This window comes from Paroedura picta, chromosome 8 (assembly GCF_049243985.1).
Source record: "Paroedura picta isolate Pp20150507F chromosome 8, Ppicta_v3.0, whole genome shotgun sequence".
Taxonomy (NCBI): Eukaryota; Metazoa; Chordata; class Lepidosauria; order Squamata; family Gekkonidae; genus Paroedura; species Paroedura picta.
In genome coordinates, this window is record NC_135376.1 from 71664362 (window position 1) to 71686005 (window position 21644).

At 42.5% G+C, this 21644-nt stretch overlaps 1 protein-coding gene across 1 annotated transcript; it reads left to right on the forward strand.

Moving 5' to 3' along the window:
- Positions 1–7407: 7407 nt before the first annotated feature.
- ACTA2 (actin alpha 2, smooth muscle) lies at positions 7408–21593 on the forward strand. The gene is made up of 9 exons (XM_077350351.1): positions 7408–7562; positions 12998–13168; positions 14922–15050; positions 16492–16602; positions 16773–16857; positions 16949–17110; positions 18330–18521; positions 20272–20453; positions 21236–21593. The coding sequence occupies exons 2-9, from the start codon at positions 13040–13042 to the stop codon at positions 21377–21379; spliced, it is 1134 nt and encodes a 377-aa protein (XP_077206466.1). The 5' UTR covers positions 7408–7562; positions 12998–13039; the 3' UTR covers positions 21380–21593.
- The last annotated feature ends 51 nt before the right edge of the window (positions 21594–21644 follow it).

The window sequence follows — 21644 nt, forward strand, 5'->3', positions numbered from 1 at the left end:
GGAGCATCATCCTGTTCTAGTTGTATGGATGACTTTTAGTTGGTGTGGCCTCATGAAGTCTATACTCAATCGTTGCCCTTCATGGCTCTTGCTACTGAGTCAGACTGAGGTGGTTGAGTGGACCCACAGGGGTAGTCAAACTGCGGCCCTCCAGATGTCCATGGACTACAATTCCCAGGAGCCCCTGCCAGCAAATGCTGGCAGGGGCTCCTGGGAATTGTAGTCCATGGACATCTGGAGGGCCGCAGTTTGACTACCCCTGACCCAGAAGGTAATAAATATCTCTCTGTGGGAGAGTGTAGTTCTGACTGTCTTGAAAGATGTGATTGTGAGACATCCCCTAAAAAAGCATTCCTGAACTCCACTACCCTAAACAACCACTGCCAGTGCCTAGTGGCTCACATTCTCTTTTTTGGGGCAAAGTGATTGAGCAGGTGGTAGTTATGCAGCTTCTGGTGGTCTTGGAGGAGGCAGATTATCTAGATCCATTTATTGTTCAGACCACCAGTTAAGATATGCTTCACAAGCCCTGTTTTCTTTGAACCAAATTACAGGGGCAGGCATGGGACAATCTGTGGCTATTGATACTCTTTTAGACAAGTATTGAGTAGTTTAGAAATTTCTATGGGGGCCTGATCATGTGCCTGCTGTGAGGTGGCACCATGTGACCTTGTTTCCCCTCTTCCTGCCTCCAGCCCCCCACCATGACTATTATGAGACTTGAAAAGATGTGCAGCAGCCAAACGAGATTGCATGGTGCTACTCAGGACGGAGGCAATCAGCAACAGGGCTTTTTCAGTAGTGGGACTTCACTTGTGGAATGTCTTTCTCCTTGACACTTGCTTGCATACCTGTGTTACTTTTTTATTAAGTGCCAGGCCAAAACATGCCTGTTCAATCAAACCTTTAATTAAGGGGGTGGTTTAACACCGTTTTGTAATCTGTTTTTTATGTGAAAGCTCTTATTTTTAAGTTAGATATTTGTAAATTATTCTTTATGTATTTATTTTGTTTTATTTTGTAAACTGTCCCAGGCAAGTTCCTAGAGAGATGACGTAAAATTTCTCTAAATATATAAATATGCATTCTCACCAACTTCCCTAGTAGTAAACAGGCATATTAGTCACAGTAGCAAAACTGGCAAGGGGGAGCAAGCAAGCTCAAGGAACAAGGTATTTTCATAGTAGTTATTTGCTTAATCAAACAATTCTGGATGTTTTAAATTGCAGGGACACAGTTCTACGGGAAGTTCTCTTGTGGAAGCTCCATGGTGCTCTTGCAGAATTCCTTCCTTGCAGATTCTATGATGCCTTTCAGGAAGGTAAATGTTTATGTTTATTATGTTCGAAAGCCTTATAAATACATGTATGGTGTTTCAAAGAAATTAGAAGAGGAAATTAGAAGAGTGGGAGACCCTACAGGGTCACCCTGAATTAGCTGTGACTTGGGAGCACTTTCTACTGCCAAAATAGTTCCTACCATTACATGCTCTTGACACTAGATGTCCTCATAGCTCACCCTACAATGTAGTTAAGTCAGGGATTCCCAATCAGGACAGAATCTGCACTTTGCTTTTTATCCCCGATGACCCTGAATGGAAAAAAAAAACACTCATCTACACTTCACTCGATTTCCATTCTGATATTTAACACTTTAAATTTCTCCTCTGCAATGTCTATGATTGGTCCATCGTGACACTACCTTTTCCCCACAATATCCAGGAATGGATACAACTCTCTACATTTGAGACAACTGCTCCAAAAGGCCCAGTATTAAGTGTAGATCACAGCATTTTGCTGGATTAACTTCCTCCCCCTCCTCCAATGCTGATGTAGTGTGGTAGTCTGTTGCTGATTGGTCAGGTCATCAGTTCAAAGACTGCTGGTTCCCAGTTGTCATTCCCTCACAAGACTTATTTTTGCCCTCATTTCTAAAGTGACTGTGTGCCAAGCCCACACTTCTATGTGCAAAGATTTGCCTTTCGGATTGTCTTCCACACCTCCCCTTGCTCACTCAGAAAAAGAAAAAGAAACAAGCAGCCTCATGCAGTGTTTGGTACTGTTGGCCATGGCCCAATGCCTAACCAACATGGGGTTCAAGATGCAACCCTTGAATGCCTGCAATATTTTCTTCAAGGTTGAGGAAAGAGAGTGATGCTAGTGGAGAGAACCTCCAACATGTGGAATCCCACAGGGAGCTTAACATCAAAATGCTCCTCCTCACCCAGCTGGTCTAGATTTTCAGGCTGTGTTTTCATCAGTATTCTGGTGATACTTATTTCTGTTGATGGGCACCCATCGACACCCCCGGATACTTTGGCCAGATGTCTGGAAGCCATGGTGGATTGGTTCAAGCAGAATGAGCTGTAGCTGAATCCAGCTAAGACAGAGGTTGCTTGTCAGGCATTTTACCATCTCCACTAGGCATGACAATTTGCACCCTACCTGTTGGCATCCGATTGAGCCACTGTGATCCATGCAATAGTCCCCTCCAGGCTAGGTGACTTTAATTCACTCTATGCAGGGCTGCCCTTGAATCAGCTCCAGAAACTTCAACTGGTCCAGAATGTGGCTGCACAGGTCCTCACAGGGACCCAATGGAGAGCACATATATGACCTATGCTCTCCCACCTGCACTGGGATCGGATCAGATTTGAGGTTTTGGTTCTCATCTTCAAAGCCCTAAACACTCTTGGACATTAGTAGCTACAGGACCTTCTCTTCCATTATGTCCCCCATAGAACATTACAGTTTAGTGAACCATCTCTGCTTAGGATCCCTGGCCCCAAGGAAGTTAAATTGTCCTCATCCAGGGCCTGGGCCATTTTGTCCCTGGCACCAGCCTGGTGGAATGCTCTGCTAGATGAGACTAAGTTGTTCCACAGGGCCTGCAAGACAAAGCTCTTCCACCAGGCCTATGGTTGCTGGCCTCTCTGTCTACAACCCATCCAGCTGAATTCCACCAGAGTGAATATTATTCCTCCCCCTCATTTTTCACTTGGAGAAGGAGGCGGTTCTTAATTAACTGGTCTAATTGTTAATATTTGATTATTCATTTTAAAACTTGTAAAACTTAACATTTAATTTTGCTCTGTATTTTTCATCTTCTTGTAAACTACCCTGAGCCTCCAGGGAAGGGTGGAGTATAAATGCAAAAATAAAAATTTTTGATGGCATCTTTCTTTCTTTCTTTCTTTCTTTCTTTCTTTCTTTCTTTCTTTCTTTCTTTCTTTCTTTCTTTCTTTCTTTCTTTCTTTCTTTCTTTCTTTCTTTCTTTCTTTCTTTCTTTCTTTCCTGCCCTTTATCCACAAATCTAAAGAAGTAAAAGCTGCAGAAACTGCCCCTGGCCAGGGCTCTGTACAAAATATGGAATTAAAAAAACAGACAATTCTTATTTCATCAGTGCCACTTCAGTAACAAGCCCAGGACAACTGAAATGGCAAAAATGAGGAATAAAATCAGATTTAAAGTATCCTGAATACGATAAAATCAGTGAAGTCGCTGACAGCAGAACCATCCTGTTTCCCATAGAATAGTTTTTCCTTTGGCTGGACAAGCAATTTGGCTTGATGCCTGAGAAGGCTCCCAGCCAATCGCTGCAATGTTAACCATAAATGTAAATGCATTTGTGCTTCAAAGTAGACTACCCAGAATCTTTATTGTAGCCCTTAGATTTCCCTGCTCTCTCAGTGCTGTACTCTCTCTGTGTTCTACCAGTCATCGTGAATAGTGAGTCTTGTTCAAAAGCTCTGAAGTAATTTCTGCTCAGGAGTAACTTCAGGGTTGCATTAAAATATCTTATCCTGTTAACAGCTGAAACTTTCCATGGCTTCGAGGTAAAAAGCATCACCTAACAAGATTCCACTGGGTTTCTATTATTTATTTATTTTTGCTTTATTGATAGCCGCCCACCTTTCTCACCAAGGTGGAGCCAAAGCAGTTCTCTCCTCAATTTAATCTCTACAACAGTCCTGTGAGGTAGGCTAGACTAAGAATGTATGATTGGGCCAAAGTCACCCAGTAAGCTTCCACTGTAGAGTGGAGATTTGAACCTGTATCCCAGACACTAGTCCAGGGGTGGCCAAACTGTGGCTCTCCAGATGTCTGGACCACAATTCCCATGAGCCTGTGCCAGTGTGTGCCCTGATGCCACTTGATCAGCAGTCACCAGAAAGCTTTGTTGGTCTCCAGTTTAAGAGATTGCAGAGTAAGTCTTCTGAGCAATAATTCCTACAGGTGTTATTAAAAGGATGTACTATGGAAATTCACCTAAATTTAGTTAGGAAAGTATACTTTCAAGAGGCTAGATAAAAAATCCCTGGAAAAATCCTTGTGCTGTTTTACAGCTATCCCCCCCCCCCACTCCCAGTGATACTGCAGTTCTTGCTGATAAGACACTCAAAAGTCTAATCTCCCTCTCCACAGTACCATTTTTCTCTTGAGTGATTACTCTTGAATGGCTGATATGTTTTCAGTTGCGTAATGAATGGGGATTTGAGGGCTTTTGTTGTGCAGTCAGTAGCATTCATGACTAGCTGGCTGGAAGCTGGTCATGCGTCGGAAGCCATGAGAATGAACGGCCATGAAATATTTGTAATCTGATCTGTGAATGTTTGGCTCCCCCCCCCACCCCCAAATGATGATTTGAGTGGGCCAAGTGGGCAAGCCATGTGGCTCCCTCCAGCAGCACTGGCACTCAGACATGCAAAGTGGACAAGCTAATGGAGCATCACAAAAGAGCAAATAACTTTTTTGTGAGTGTTCCCCCACCTCAACTCTTCTGGGTGGGTTAGGCAAGTATGGGGCTGTGGAGCTGCTGCCTTTTCCATTCTTTTCTGCTGTCAAGTCACAGCTGACCATGGGGTCAAGGCAAGAGACATTCAGAGGTGGGTCGCCATTGCCTGCCTCCACATCACAATCCTAGTATTCCTTGAAGGTCTCCCATCCAAACACTACCAATGGCTGGCCAGTATTTTCCATGAACAGAAAGGGAGGCTGGCAGTCCAAATGGATGCAATTAGAGTAGTGGGAGGCCACTGTGCGTTCTTCCTTGCTGTTGCTGATGCTTCATGGACCATATCTCTTCCTCTGTCTCAACCAATCCCATCATACAGTGAATGCCCTGCTGTTATCAAAGGCAATGAAAGTGAGCTAGAGTGAGAGCAGAGCTTCCTGGACTGGTCACATGGGAAACCTTAGTCAGTCAGGACCACATTGTCTCTCATTTCATCCACCAAGTGAAGCTACTTGGTAAGGGATCAAGATCACTCTTTCTATGGTGTTCCTTCTCTGTTAATTAGCCCTCTTCAGACATCACATTCACATAAACTGGGAGCTGACCAGCCATGTCCAGCCAATACTTGCAGTCACCATTTTGTGTGACTTGGCCAAGGCATGGATGTTGCACATGTATGTGGCTTTCACATGCTGCATGCACACTCAGCATATTGTTTGAATTTGGCAATGCATGAATTTTCTATAACATGCTGTATGTGCATGCAAAATGCATGCATTTCCCAGTCTCCATGGAGTGACAACTGTGTGCATTGGGTGCATCACAGAGACTGATACACATAGTAGGCAGGCTCCCAGTTTGTGTGGATGTAATATCTGAAGAGGTCTCCTGTATCTTGTGGTGATCACCTTTTACCCTTAAAGAGGGGTACAGATAGTACTGTGGAACCAACCCCCTTTCTCCCAAGCATTTCCACTCTGCTCCAATGTACAAGGTACCATTGTACCTTTGCATATTTTACAAACATACTGTATGACACCCCTCCTGACTGAGGTAAAAAGACTCAGATCTCCATTCCTGCTTGTGTCTGAGGGAGGAAGCTTTGACTCTTGAATGCTTTATAGTTGTTGTCATAGTAATTATTATTTTATTTTTATATCCCACCCTTTCATGGTTGGTTAAGGGTGGGTAACATCCTATTTAAAACAACACAAAGTAAATCGCATATTAATCTGTTATACATTTATACATTTTAATTTATTATTCGATTATAAATTCAAATCTAAAACTTCTTTACAGTTAAAATCTTTCTGAGAAGGTTAGTTGGTGTTTGGTTGGTTTAGTTGGCTAGATGGGTTCTTAAGCAGGGAGGCAAATAATTTCTTGATGTTATTTCTTGGCCTCAACCATTGGCCTGGCAGCCCCCCCGGGAGTGTTTAAGGTCCTGGAGGGCCCAAATTTCACTGGGCAGTGTTCCTTATACCCAGAAGCTCTTGTTGGTCTCTAAGGGGCTCCTGGACTCAAATCTAACAGCCTCTCCATTGCCTTGGCTCCCTTTGTATTTACAGTGCCAACTGAAAAAGTCATTTAACTATAAGTTCAAAAGTAAGATGTCCCATCACAACCTTCCCCTAAAGGTTGAATGTTCATGAAGTCCTGACATAGCTCGGTTGACTTCAAAGTGGATACACTTCTGCTGTTCATTTCCACTTCCTGTTTTCTTTTTAACTTGCCTAGCTGTCTCCCTTGCAGTCAGAGAGGCTGTCTGACTCTACACTTCACACTGGCACTTTGCAGGCACAGTAGGTGGCCTGGCAGCTGCAATAAATCAAGTTATTAGCAGAGTTTCATTCTTACTCCTGCTTCTCTGGTCCCCGCCTACTCAGTTTCTCTTAAGACAGTTTAAAAGTCTCCTAGTGAGCTGTAGGGAAAAAGATCCATTTGGAAATCCTGCTGCTGATTGCAAAAGGATAGATCATTTACGATCAGAAGGGAGACAAGAGACATTCTTCTTGTAGCAAGTTGATTCAGCAAGAATCCAATCAACAAGCTGGGCTTTTAAAACAGACATGTGTTTTCATCCCAAAGTGTACTTCTTGAAGGAAGAGTATTCATTTTCGTAATCAATGTGCAAACCTCCATAGACACAAACCGTGTTTACTATAGTTGATAATGGTAATGCAGAATTGCATTCTATGTTTTGTCCTCTGCATGTTTAGTGAGACATAAGTCACCGCATTTTCTGGAATTGCCGCCTAAGTATTCCTAAGTGGTCCTAATGACAAATGACACAGAAAATGTGGCAATGGAATTATAGACACCAGGGCATAGGCTGAACTGTGTAGGACTTAACTCCTTTACTAAGGGATTTAAGAGTGATATTTTGTATTTCCCTGCAGCAAGAACCCGGCACGCTTTACGCTGGCAGATGTATAACAAGTACCTCAAGGGGCATGTTGCCAGAGCGTGTGTTCCTTCCCGGGAGCTGCCTGCCTGTCTGTCATGCTGTTCCCCAGCAGTCTTTCAGCAGCCATGTAACTTATGTTTATATTAACTGTGGCTGAAGACTCCTCCTGGGCTGCAAACAGCAGAATGGAATGCGCATGTGGAAGGCACCCAGGGCCGTCTTGGCCACCCAGATGAGAGGGTTTTGTGCAGAAGGCCCTATATGGTTCTGTTTGACAGAGGGATGGAGATGGAGCCTGGCTTTGCTCCTTGTTTGGGAAGCTGATGGGAGGAGAACTAGCTCAGGACCTATAAAACCAGGGAACTTGCTGTTTCCCACTGCACCGTCCCAAAGCAGCTCTCCCCAGCCAAGCGCTGACAGGGTAAGTGGGCAGTGAACCAAAGGGGTGGGGGAGAGTGGCTGAGCTCTCTCCGGAGCTGCTGGGATGGTTTAAACAGCAAATCTTTTCTTGTACAAAATGTGTCGCTGCCTCTGAAACCTCATGCCACGAGAAATAACTCCCAGGGCAGTCTTCAGCAGAGGTCACTCCAGTCTAAGTCCACTAATTTCCTTTCCTCAGCCCAGTAACTCTGCCTAGGGGGACTGGGCTTTAAATAGCCAGCATGGCCGGCATTTGCAGGCTGCAGCCCTGCCGACAAATAATCGAGGCAACAAGAGCAATCCTGAATAGGTCTGCCCAGAAAATCTTGCAGCTGTGTGAAGCCAGGAACAGAAGAAAGGACTGGGGGGGGGGGTCAAGGGATGGGGATATATTGTAATTAACATCTGTTTTTTCGCTTTCAGTATATTCTTATAAAATAAAAAGATTAATAACAAAACAAGAAAGTTTTGCAGCTGCATTCAGCTGGGCTTAGTTCCAGGCGAGTGGCCTTAGAATTGTACTGCAAATATCACCAGTCTCTGTGGGAATGACCCCCAAGCTAGAGTGCACAGGATTGCAGTCTTTTTATGGGTTTGTTTTAGGTACTCTAACAAGCTTTTGGTATGCTCAGCACTTTGAAAGTATAGTTGATGTTAATGGGACACATGATGCTTTGAAATTAATAGGGCTTTTCTTTGGCTTGGTTGTTGTTCCCTTTGTCTTTCCTCCACCGTTTTGGGTAGAATTTGCAACATGCAAGTGGTTATAATGTTTACTGGCCATGTCATTTAGAGCTGAAGTCTGGAACTGGCCTATTTCTCTTGATGTATTTTCCCCATGACATTCGGTCATTAAACAGCATTCAAAGCGATCTTTGCTGGGCAGTGTTTTTCTCTCCAGGCTTTCGCTCAGATTAGTCCCGTGTTTCCTTTTACTTGAGCAGCAGTGGATTTGCCCCTCGCATGAATTAAGTTCTGCATTGCATATTTTGTTTTTTTTCTCTGTAAGAATTTCAAAGGATTCTCTTCAAACCCACCTTAGTCTAAAATAGACTGCCAGATTGAGTGCTTTTCAGTTTTGCTCCTGGTTTACTCTACTAAGGAATAAGAACTGAAATTATTTCTGGCTTCAGGTGGGGATGGATGCCAGTTTCCAGGTGGGACCTGGGGATCCCCTGGAATTACAGTTTATCTCCAGGTTCCAGAGATCAGTTCCCCTGAAGAAAAGGGAAGTGTTGGAGGGAAGTCTCTGGCATTGTACTCCACTGAGGTCCCAGTCTTCCTCAGCCTCCCCCCAAATCTCCAGGAGTTTCCCAACTTGATCTGGCAACCCTATCCCATGCTGGTGGCCAGGGGGAACAATGTGAAGTTTGTAGAGCAAAAGTTTTGCCTTGCTTTTGGGTATTAGGTAAAGTGCATGTATAGTGATGGTGCAACACAGATGCCCAAGGGAAACTCATGAGAGGTAAGTAGGGCAGATGATTTCCAGTTTAGTACACTGACAACAACACAGAATAAAATGAATTTGGGACTATGACTTTTCATCTGAAATGTCACCAATGTTTTCTAGAATCTCAAGCATGGGATATTCTCACTTGAGATAATGGGCAGAGTTACAACAATGACTCTTCTTTCAAGGGGCCCAAGGTGGTCCTCTCCTTTCCCCACCCTCACATCACCCCTGCGAGGTGGCTTTAGCTGAGAGCCTGCGACTTGGTCCAAGGTCACCAGACAGGACTTTATGGCTAAGTGAGGACATTCTGCCCTCTTCACAATACTGCACCATGGAGTAGTCCTGGGAACAAGACACAGAGGACCCCTTCCCTGGCAGCACTTGCCAGCTTGATTAATTGGGGACTCTGTGCCACTAGCTTTGCGTTGGGTGGCAGCATGCATGCAAACCTTTTTGTTGTTGCTGACTTATGACAACTCCATTGGGTTTTCAAGGCAAGAGAGGTTCAGAGGTGCCTTGTCATTGCCTGCCTCTGCATAGTACCCCTGGTATTCCTTGGTGGTCCTCCCATCCCAGTACTGACCAGGGCCAGCCTTGCTTAGCTTCTGAAATCTGACGAGATTGGGCTAGCCTGGGCCATCGGGGTCAAGGCTCCTTGGTGAGCTTCTGCTCCACTCTGTCAAACAGATAGGTTGAACCTGGCAGCATGAGGCTTCTCTGAGTACCATGCCTGTGTCTCATCCTTACACAAATGATAAAATTCTCCATGATTTTGTACTTGCTGATTTAGTTGAGATACAGTTACCCTTTTGATTATTAGCAATTCTAAATAGTGTGTCTTCTGGGCTATTCATTTCCATGCCATTCTTTGAGCAGGCTTCCTTATTTGCTTTTCCTTTCTCCTAATTGAACATATGAATAAGGTTGTCAGGTTCCCCCTGGCCATTGGCAAGGAACAGGGGGTAAGGTTGCAAGATCCTGGTTTGGAGACTCCTGAAGATTTGGGGAGGACAGAGGCCTACATGGGGCACAATGTCATAGAGTCCACTGAGCAAAGCATCCATTTTTCCTGGGGAAACTGATCTCTGTAGCCTGGAGATGAGTTATGATTTCAGGAGATCCCCAGGCCCCACCTGGAGGCTGGCATGCCTACATAGGCCTTACACAGGGTCAGAGTATTGGCCTATCAAGGCCAATGTTTAGTGCACTGGCTGGTGGTAGCTGTGTGGGATTATATGTCTTTCACATGATTTACTGATTCTTTTTTAAGAGGAGGCACTGGGGATACTGGAAGAGAAACAAAGACCTGGTTTAGATTATCACTGGTCTCAGGTTATCACTGAGCAAAGGCTGACCAGCTCTTTGACTAATCCTGCAGGCTCTTGTCCTAAGCTGCACTTCAGTCTTGAAGGGCACCATGCAGAGACTGCTATGTAGCGACACCGTACCCATGGCATTCCCCTCAGAGGGAGGTTTGTCTGGCCGGCTCATTTCAGATTTTTAAGAAAAGAACAAAGGTCATATCATAGGGTAGCATTTGCTACCTATCTTTTCCATTTTCATCTCACCGTTCCTCCAGTGATCTCAAAATGAGTGTGGTTCTTTCTTCCCAATTTTATCTTCACAAGGATCCTGTGAAGTACGTGTGTTTGAGAGTGACCTTCAGGGTCAAATTGGAATTTGATCCTTCCTCCTCCTTCTTTTTCTTTAACATCTTATTGATGGCTGGAGATCTGTTCTCCCATATCCTCCCCTGGAGGTCATGGCTAGGAGGGATTTTTTAGTTGTTTTAATTGTATCCTGGATCTTTGGATGGGTATTTTGTCATTTATATTGTTTTTAGGGGAATTTTATTCGGTTTTTTAAATGTTGTAACCTGCCACACGCCTTTTGGGAGTGGCGGGCTAAAAACTGAAATAATAATAATAATAATAATAATAATAATAATAATAATAATAATAATAATAATAATAATCCCCATCTTCCACTTCCTAGTTTGGCCCTCTAACCACTGCAACTCACTCTTTGAATTACTCTCAGGTTCCACAATTGTGAATGCACCTGTCCATTAATCTTTAATCTTGACATTTTAATTTCCTTTACTGTTTCCTCCCCCCAGAGTTGAATCCAAATCACTGATGGCGTTATAAACTTAGCTTGTTATTTCTGTCAGGCCCTTGCATCTGGTAAATATCGTCATTATTTGGTATGCTAACCCATGACCCAGTCTCTGCTTTTATATGTGGTCCTGTAACTTCCATTTCATTGTATCTGAAGAAGTGTTCAGTGCACACGAAAGCTTATATACCTTGAATAAAATGTTGCTGGCCTTAAAGGGGCCACTGGACTTAAACTTTGTTCTAGCACACTGGCTGTAAGATGTTCTGATGTTAACAGCACAATCCTGTGCATGTTTTATTTTCAGAACTTGTCTTGGCAATACTTGTTTTAGAACAAGAGACAATTAGCTGTTAATTGCATCCCTTAATCACCCGGAAGAGATCCGCATTACAGGCTGACTGAGGCAGCTACTGTACATTTTCACCCCTGCTCTCCGGAGCTTCCTAGGGATTTAAATCACAGTTCAGCTTGCAGCAGAGGAAGCTCTGATTTCTGAGCTTTGTTACTAAATATGGCTTTCCTGTGGAGTTCGCCATGCTCAAGCAGAAACGCTGTGCTCCCCCCTCCCACCCTTGCTGCAAGGATTTTTTTGGCTCAGTTGGCTGAGTTTGAGCAAAGCCCCTTGACCTCTCCGGTTCCATTCCAAAAACAGACTTTTGACAGACTTTGTTTCCTAATTAGGAAATGGTCTGTTCCGAACAGGCACGAGGCATTCATGTTACATGGAGATCCTGCATCTTGCAGCAAATGCTTACACACAATATTGCTGCTATCCTTGATACAGTTATCATTTCAAGCATTTCTTGCCCAGTAGAAGGTTATGATTTTTTAACTGAGATTTATTTCTCAAATTCTTTGACCAAAGAGCTTCAGATGACACATTTTCATGTTGTGTGTCCTAGAATCTCTGTGAGGGTTGCAGGACGGTGGATGGCAGGGGGGAAAAGAGGCTTTCCCAGAGCCATCTGCTGAGGCACTACTCACCCATTCACACAGAGACCTCAGTAGAAGAGGATGGGGAGCACTGATGCAGAGGATAGAATCCCATCCTCAATTACTTGGGAGTAAATGGAAATGCCCTTGGTCCTTCTTCAGAATAAGTGCAAAAAGAATTTTGTCACCTTTCTTCAGAATCTATTCACTTTGTCTTCCATCCCACGCCTATTTACTTTGTCTTCCATCCCCTTGTTTACTTGGGAGTAAATCAAACGAATGCCCTTGGTCATACTTCAGAATAAATGCGGAAAGGATCTTGTCACAAAGAATCTATTTGCTTTGTCTTCAGGTGACATGTGGTGCCAACACCGGAGGCTCAGTCAGAGGTTCTGTACAGCCTTTCTTTATATGAGGAATGTAACATTATCAGGGCCTGGTGCATGGCCCATTACACCCGTTGAACTCAAGCGTAGGTCTGGATGGAATTAAGGAGGTGAATACTAGTAATAGGTTAAGTGATATTAATGGTGATCCTTGAATTAGCCAGACAATGTGTACTCCATGCAAAATTAATTAATTAATTAATTTAAAAACATCAAGAAAATATGAAGCATGTAAAGGAAACGTCAAGAAAATACGAATCATGTAAAATTAGTCAAATTTGTCTTCTTAAATACTTCCTCTAATTCTGCTACTTGTGAGAAGAAACATAGTGCAAGGTATCAAAATGCCACCCTCTGCCAGTACCACTGAAAACACTTCTTCGGCCACCCCTCTGACTTCTATGTTTTTAGCATGCATTATCTGTATAACTATGACTCATAGTCATAAAGCCCAGAAAATAGCATTTTTAAAAACCCTTAAATTCTGATGTAGCAAATCTCTGTTGCTTTACCTCTAACAACATTTTCGTCTTCTCTTCACAGGACTGTAACTGTGTGGAGGGCCCAAGGAAGTTAGTATAGAAGATGTGTGAAGAAGAGGACAGCACCGCACTGGTTTGTGACAATGGCTCAGGACTTTGTAAGGCGGGCTTTGCTGGGGATGATGCTCCAAGAGCTGTTTTTCCATCCATCGTGGGACGTCCCAGGCACCAGGTGAATGACTGGCTCAGCTGTTAAATTATTGCTTCATAGAGTAAACAGGAGAGATCCGTTGCAGTTAATGGGGAGGAAGATGCATTTTTTCTAATGGCTTCCTCCACAGACCATTAAGTTCACTTTGTTTACTACTGCTTGGTAGAGTAAACAGAACTGATTCATGTAAGTTTCTGGTTAACATCACAGTTCTCAGACCATTTATTCTGGCTCATCCAGTTAATGGCTGCTCCATGCAGCTTGACTAGAAGCACCCATCTTGGAAGTCAGCCATTTTTCATTGGAATCTGGCCACTTTCTCCTACTACCAAGGCCAGACTAATTGAGGGATAGCAAATATATCAGTGCTTGCTTCGCTGAAGAGGGGTGTGTGACTCAGGTCAGTTTATTTAGTCAAGTTACAAACTGGTGAGAACAAAACTACAGCAGCCTGAATTCGGTCAGCATAAGTGTGGTTGACAAGGTGAGATGGAATCCAGGGAATAATTTGTGCCTCTTGCTAAATAACCATGAAATTAAATGGGAATTTCCCATCCCAAGGAAGCCCCAAAAATGCAGAGAGATCTAGAAATCACAGTGAGGGGGGTTGCAATCCCTTATTGATACTGTAACTGTGGCCAGTGCTATTTGAGAGCCAGTATGGTTAAAGAGCGGCAGACTCTATTCTAGAGAAGCAGGTTTGATTCCCTGTTCTTCCACGTGCAACCAGCTGGGTGACCTTGGGCTAGTCACAGTTGTCTTAGAGCTGTTTTTGCAGAGCAGTTCTCTTAGAGCTCTCTCACACCCACCTTCCTCACAGGGTGTCTGTTATGTGGAAAGGAAGGGAAAGGTGTTTTTAAGCCATTTGGGGACCCTTGAGGTAGTGAAAAGTGGGGTATAAAAACCAACACTTCTCCTCTTTATTTATTTATTGGAGTTTGATAATCATTGGAGCATGCAGCAGACTAAAACCAGAGTTTGATATAATTAAGAGCTAACAACATTTATTTCAGTGTAAGCCTTTGTGATGAGCCTCTTGTGGCGCAGGGTGGTAAGGCAGCCAACATGCTGTCTGAAGCACTGACCATGAGGCTGGGAGTTCAACCCCAGCAGCTGGCTCAAGATTGACTCAGCCTTCCATCCTTCCGAGGTCGGTAAAATGAGTACCCAGCTTGCTGCTGGGGGGTAAACGGTAATGACTGGGGAAGGCACTGGCAAACCACCCCATATTGAGTCTGCCAAGAAAACGCTAGAGGGCGTCACCCCAAGGGTCAAACATGACTCGGTGCTTGCACAGGGGATACCTTCACCTTTAAGCCTTTGTGATTCACTTAATAAGGTTGTATTATGGTGACACTGGGCTTTGTTACAGAATTAACAGAATTTGCTGTTATTCAATTACTTTAAAATAACTAGACCACTCACTTTATGGCTGAAATCATAATGATGTTTAACAGCAGTCTGTAGATTCATAGAGAAAACTGTCCTGTACAATATTTGTCACTAGATTGCTCTTTCTCTATTTATGTTTCTGGATTTGTCCTCACAAGAAAATCCAAACTGGTATTTTGGCTGGAATGTTTTTTAATAATCCACTTTAATACATCATTTTGTCTGGCGTTGCATTGTGCTTTTTGGACTGAGGCAGCTTGACAGCATCAGATTCTTATCTAGATTGAAAATAAAATAATTGGTTTATGTGACATCTGGCTTGCTTTTGACTTTGCTTGCTTCAAAGCCTGAGGCAACCATCTTTGTTTCTCTTCCTTATTAGGGTGTGATGGTAGGAATGGGACAGAAAGACAGCTATGTAGGTGATGAAGCTCAAAGCAAAAGAGGGATTCTGACTCTGAAATACCCCATAGAACACGGGATTATCACCAACTGGGATGACATGGAGAAGGTATTTAAATGGCATATTTGAAGTTATGCAGAAGAAAAGGATCCTGGTCAAAATGTAATGAAATCAAAGTGTTTGTTGATTACCTTTTCACAATAAATGCCTGTTCCTGATTTGTTGATCAATAAATGCCTGTGACTGATCAACAAATCAGCAAACCTTCTAGTGCATGTCTTCTTGAAGTGCACGGTATATTATACTTAGCTGGTAGATACACACATGTGTATAAACAGAAGGAGGCCAAAGGACAGAAATGATCACGCGGTAATTTGAAATAACTTTACTTTGCACTTCCTTAACATTTGTAACCAGGGCCCATTCCACACACATAGGATAATGCACTTTCAATGTACTTTGGCAGCTGGATTTTCCTGTGCAGAACAGGAAAATCTACTTCTAAAGCGCACTGAAAGTGTGTGGAATAGGCCCATGTGTTCATGGTAAACTTTTTATTTTGACTCTTGAGGACTTTTATCAATCAATAGTAAGCCACTTTCTGAGACCATTACCACCTGGCTTATCCCTGCTTGGCTGATATCTAATGGTTAGTGTGACCAAATTTGTGGATACTTAAGTAAAGAGAATGGAGAGATGAATGGATTAGACTGATCTTTCTAACCATAGGTTTTCAGAAGAACCTGAAATCTAAACAGCAAAATATTGGGGGGGGGGAATGAAATCCCCCTCCCCAAACGAAAGAAGTGATGCCTGTAACATTAAGAAACATGTTCTTAGTGAGTGTTGCTTGGCTACAATACAATTTTGCCAGTCCTTCAGCCTTGATTTCTGTCTCTAAAAGCCAGGGGCAGGGTCTTTTCCAAGACCTTTTAGGATGGACTCATGGGGCCAGGATCATTAGCAACCAGTTGGTGACTTGCTACCACACAACTTGAAGGACTCACCCAGGCCTGGCTGCTCACTGCTATTCAACAGCAGGCACTGCACAAACACCACTGTGGTTTAGTGGTTAGTGTTGCAAACTAGGATCTTGGAGACCCAGGTCTGAATCACCTCTGTACTATGGAAACTCACTGAGTGATCTTGGGGCAACAATACATTCTCAGTCTAAGTTACATTATAGAGTTGTTGTGATAATAGAATGGACGAAAGGAGAGTAATGTACACTTTGAGTCCTTATTGTGGAGAAAGGTTGGGTGTCAATGAAATAAGATGGGAGTCTGGAAAAAGTTGGGTGGGTGAGAAGGAGAGGAGGAAGCAGCAAAAGGAAATTGCTCAGCTGAGTATAAAATGTTGGCAGTTTCTTAAAAAAAAATCTAGCCCCGAGACGTCACAGTGAGGAATGGTATATAAGCTGAACGAATGAATCACTGAATGGACAGTCAGAGCATCATAAATATTGTCAAGGGGTCGTGGTATTAAATTATCATTAAATTTATGAATAATGGCTTGATAACAATGATAATCTTCTTGCCTTTTGCCTCAGATTTGGCATCATTCCTTCTACAATGAGCTGCGAGTTGCCCCTGAAGAACATCCAACTCTGCTTACAGAAGCTCCATTGAATCCCAAAGCGAACAGAGAGAAAATGACACAGGTAAATGGCATATTCCAAGTATAGGAAATGTTTGGGAGTGAAGGAGAAATCAATTAAGCTAGTCAATAAATGCTGTGACAGGTCCAGCTATGTTGTCAGTGGCTTTAATATAACAAAGATAATATAAATATAACAAATCTAAACAGTACTTCTTGTTTCACTGTTTTCAGATTATGTTTGAGACTTTCAACGTACCGGCCATGTATGTTGCTATTCAGGCTGTTCTGTCCCTCTACGCTTCTGGACGTACAACAGGTAAGTATCAATAGCTTAAGGACTTTTAAAAATAAACAATTCTGTTTATAATTGGGGCCCCAATGTTGTTGTGGTTTTGTGTCCTCTTAAGGGATTGTACTTGACTCTGGTGATGGTGTCACCCACAATGTGCCAATCTATGAAGGTTATGCACTGCCTCATGCCATTATGCGCCTGGACTTGGCTGGCCGTGATCTGACTGACTACCTCATGAAAATCCTGACGGAACGTGGTTACTCATTTGTTACTACTGGTAAGGAAAGTACTTGATATCAAGTTTTGTGCAGTGTTTTGGTAGCTGTGTGTGTGTGTGTGTGTGTTTTAAATTGCATTCTAGTCTGTATATTAGACCAGTGGTCCCCAACCTTTTTATCACTGGGGGCCGGTAAATGCTTGACAATTTTACTGAGGCCCAGGGGGGGGGGGTAGTCTTTTGCCGAAGGATGTCACCACCGCCCGAGCCCTTGCTCCACTTACTTTCCCATTGGCGCCCCTGACTTCCCACTGCCCACTGGGGGTGCTGACAGCAGCAGCTGCACAGTGCCACACTGAGAAACCCACAGTTCACTGAAACACAGTCTGATTGCAGCCGCATTAGATGGAACAGGAATTGGGCCTGATGCAGATATAGTCAAATGCAACAAGTGCAACACACACATGGATTATGCTGAGATATAGATTTAGGTTAACATTGGATGGAAAAGTATATACCCCTTTTAAAATGGATATCTGAAAATTATAAAGCGTATATTTGCAAATCACAGATTATCCATTACATCAACAATTACATAACCAATAATTGTGTAAAACAATACTCAGTGTCAAAATCAACTGACAGACATTCATTTGTAACTGACAAACCACACTATTGTGTGCTTTACTCTGCCACTTAAATTTAAATACCTAATTAAGGATTGCCAACTTTCTTCTTCATACTTTATGTTCCCAAAATGTTGCAGTGTTGTTAGTTTTAGTGATGATGAATGCTGCCCATTGTGCTGATGCAAGTACTCTCCAATCATAGCTCATTTTTAAACTGGGAACAAAGCAGCCCACAGGGACTTGGCTACAGAGAAAACAGCACAAGCACTGCAAGTTGGATGGGTTCCGTTTTTGAGTGAGTGACCTGCATGGATCGGAAAATCTGCAAGAGTTAGGATGAGTTTGAATCAAGTACACCCCCTAACCCTGTCTGCTGGAATCTCCTCCTCCTTTCAGTAAATATAGGGATGAAACTATAGAGCAGGGGTAGTCAAACTGTGGCCCTCCAGATGTCCATGAACTACAATTCCCAGAAGCCCCTGCCAGCATTCGCTGGCAGAGGCTTCTGGGAATTGTAGTCCATGGACATCTGGAGGGCCGCAGTTTGACTACCCCTGCTATAAAGAAACAAGACAAATATCAAGATAAATATCTTCCTTGTTACGATTGAAGAAAATCTAGTAGGTCTTTATTTTGGCTCTCATCTATAGCTGAGCGAGAAATTGTCCGCGACATCAAAGAGAAGCTCTGCTATGTTGCCCTGGACTTTGAAAATGAGATGGCTACAGCTGCTTCGTCATCCTCCCTTGAAAAAAGCTATGAGCTACCTGATGGCCAGGTGATCACAATAGGGAATGAGCGTTTCCGCTGCCCAGAGACTCTCTTCCAACCCTCTTTCATTGGTAAGATCATGTATATTATCTCTTATCCAATCATGTTAATGTTCCTGCCCTGTTTGGTTCTGAAATTTAGCCTCTTAATCTTCCCAAAATACAGCCCAAAATGTTGTTCTTCAAGTTCTACTTAGTTCTTATTCTCAGCCCACCCAACTCATATGTCTTAAGCAACCATCCCTTGATTCAACTGCTGATTTATGCGACTATATTTCTCAATTTATGAATTTTTCCACCTTGTGTAGTTTATCAATTTGCCACCATGCGATAAGGAGTCACTGCCCTTCCTGTTTGATATACATGAATTGAAAAATGTGATTAGCAGTGTGAACTCTGTCTTGAGAAAAAACTAGCTTTGCTTCTGAAATTCTCCTTATCCAATATTTTCCCTGGATTTAGGATGGTGTTATTTTGCAATTTAAATTATTAGAAATCTTCCATTTTTTTTGTTTCCAAATTGTTTCCAAACCTCCATGCATGTGCATTTCACTGCATCTTCCCATTTCTTCTGTTTGCCTGGATCACTTGCAGTGTTGTCAATATGCATGTACACATTGATAAAGCATTTTCCAAAACAATCATTATTCTACACAAAGTTGCATCAAGATTCTTTCAGTGTGGTCTTTTACCAATTCACAGCAGTGCATGTGCGTATGGATAAAACATCATAGTAAAAGACTATATATCCAATCATGACTGCTTTTTTGGAATGTTTTATCAGTATGCACATGTGCCTCTAATATGGGGGTAAGGATGACAATAGACATGAGTAAAGAAAGGAACTGAAATTGGAAGTTTTGGAATTTGAGACATTCTCCTAGTGAAACCAGTAGGAGCCTACTACAATACAGAAAGAAATTCCAGAACAAAGGAATGGAATAAGGAATATGTGCTCATCTCTAGGAAAAATTAAACTTTTTGTAGAATTTTGTTGTTGTTGTTATGGGTTGTCCAGAGATGTACCAGAATCCCTTACAAGGAGTATACCTATAACATGTTTAGGGAAATCTATCTACAGATTATTTCAAGAATACGAGGATTTCTTGTCAGAAGCTGATAAAAGCTATAAGGATGCCCTTACTCTTTCTACAACACAGTTAAATATTTTTAAAGACAGATTGTTTTCAAAACAGACTGTGCTCTTGGGCCGAGTTGAACTGGGGGAGCAGACGCTTTTATTCATCATTTGGGAGGGGGGCTCAAAAGGCAACAAAATTCTTTGCACTTCCCAGTGATATTCCCTATAAAAAGTGTGTTCTTCTCCTAGTACCATTTTTATTGCCACAATCCCGTCCTATCCAATGGTGGCACCTCTTCACTGCTCTGATTGGCCACTATATGGTGCAAGTTTCCAGTCTCTCTCCTCTCCATGGAAACAGCAATGTTGTCATACAGGCCATAAGATTGACTACATAATGATATCACTGATGGAAAGTGGAGCTAACACACTTCATTGCAAACACTAGTAAAGCAATGCAAGAGGCAGGCAGTTGGGAAGTCATATTGAGTAATATTTCAGTGTGCTTGAAAAAGTTTTAACGCTGAAAATGTTTGCTGTCAATCATCCTATTGTACTCCCAATAACCTCTTCTTGATTTTAACTTGCTGCAAGGTGTTTCATTTCCTGGGCACAAAACATGCACGTCAACTACTGGTAATTTTAGTACATTGAGTTTGGAGTAGAAAGAGTTTTTACTTGGATTAAACCAAAGGTATTTCCCTAGGTCTCCTTATAATTTGTTTGCTGGAATCATTTCAGGCATGGAATCTGCTGGCATCCATGAAACCACCTATAACAGCATCATGAAGTGCGACATTGATATCAGAAAGGACCTTTATGCAAACAATGTCCTCTCTGGGGGCACCACTATGTATCCTGGCATTGCCGATCGGATGCAGAAGGAGATCACAGCCCTCGCACCCAGCACTATGAAAATCAAGGTACCACAGGATTGTTCATTATCCCATACTGGATGGCAAAGAAAGTTAGTTATAGATGAGCTATTTTAATAGGAGCCGTTTGAGTATTATAGTTCAGTTCAGAAATAAGGGTTCTAAAGCTCCATATGTAAAACGAAGCAAGCAACTCATTTTGTTTCCAGAAAAGCAGGGATTCTGAAGCCAAAAACTACTGTGATATATAATAGGTCAGCAGTAGTGATTATTAGAATGCTAGCATTTTTTAAAAAGTAGAAATCATCAGATGGTTTCCTTTATGTATCATAGTTAACCTTATATAAACCCTCTGGTCAGGGTTTTGAAGTTTCCCTAGAAAGTAAGCCAAATTCATGGCAAATTGGAAACCCTTATGAGTGCCCTTTACCAAGAAAACTAAAATATAACTGGCTTGGATCCACTAGGGCATTTCCACCTGCTGCTCCTTAAGCACAGAATGTCACACAGGCATTTGCTCTTTAGTCTGCAGGAGGAAAGAGAAAAGTAATGATGTGTATGCAGAAATCGGTCTGTCCACAGAAACACTCTGCTGGATTCAAGTCCATTTGTTGACTTCCTTTACTTTAAGCTTTCCTTGGTCATGCTGAGATTCTGGAAGTAGTTCTTACCTATGTCAGAAGCACAGATGAATATAGATAAAAATCTTTCTGGCATTACAAGGGTTGACATAGGGGCAGCTTGCACCCATTATGGAAGACTGTCCAGGGCAACTTGTTACACAACATTTTAAGCAAGAATTCTTACATTCCTTCTCCCTTTCTCTCCAGATTATTGCTCCTCCCGAACGCAAGTACTCTGTTTGGATTGGGGGCTCTATCCTTGCTTCCCTTTCCACTTTCCAGCAGATGTGGATCAGCAAACAGGAATACGATGAGGCTGGGCCATCTATCGTACACCGCAAATGCTTCTAAGTTTCTTCCTTTTCTTTCTCTTTCTGTTTCTCACTTTGAGCACATTACTGTGAATGTATTCAGGAATAATAGCATTCTTGTATATTTCCATTCCAAATACTTTCATAACAATGTCTGTTTTCAGGTAGATTAATTTGTAATTCTGGGGATGGGGGAACTATCAGCTAAATTCTTTTATTTGTCATAAATAAAAAATTCCGTTTGGCTCCTGTTATTCTAACTGCAAGTCCATTCCTTGTGAAAGGAAGAATTCACCACTGCAGAT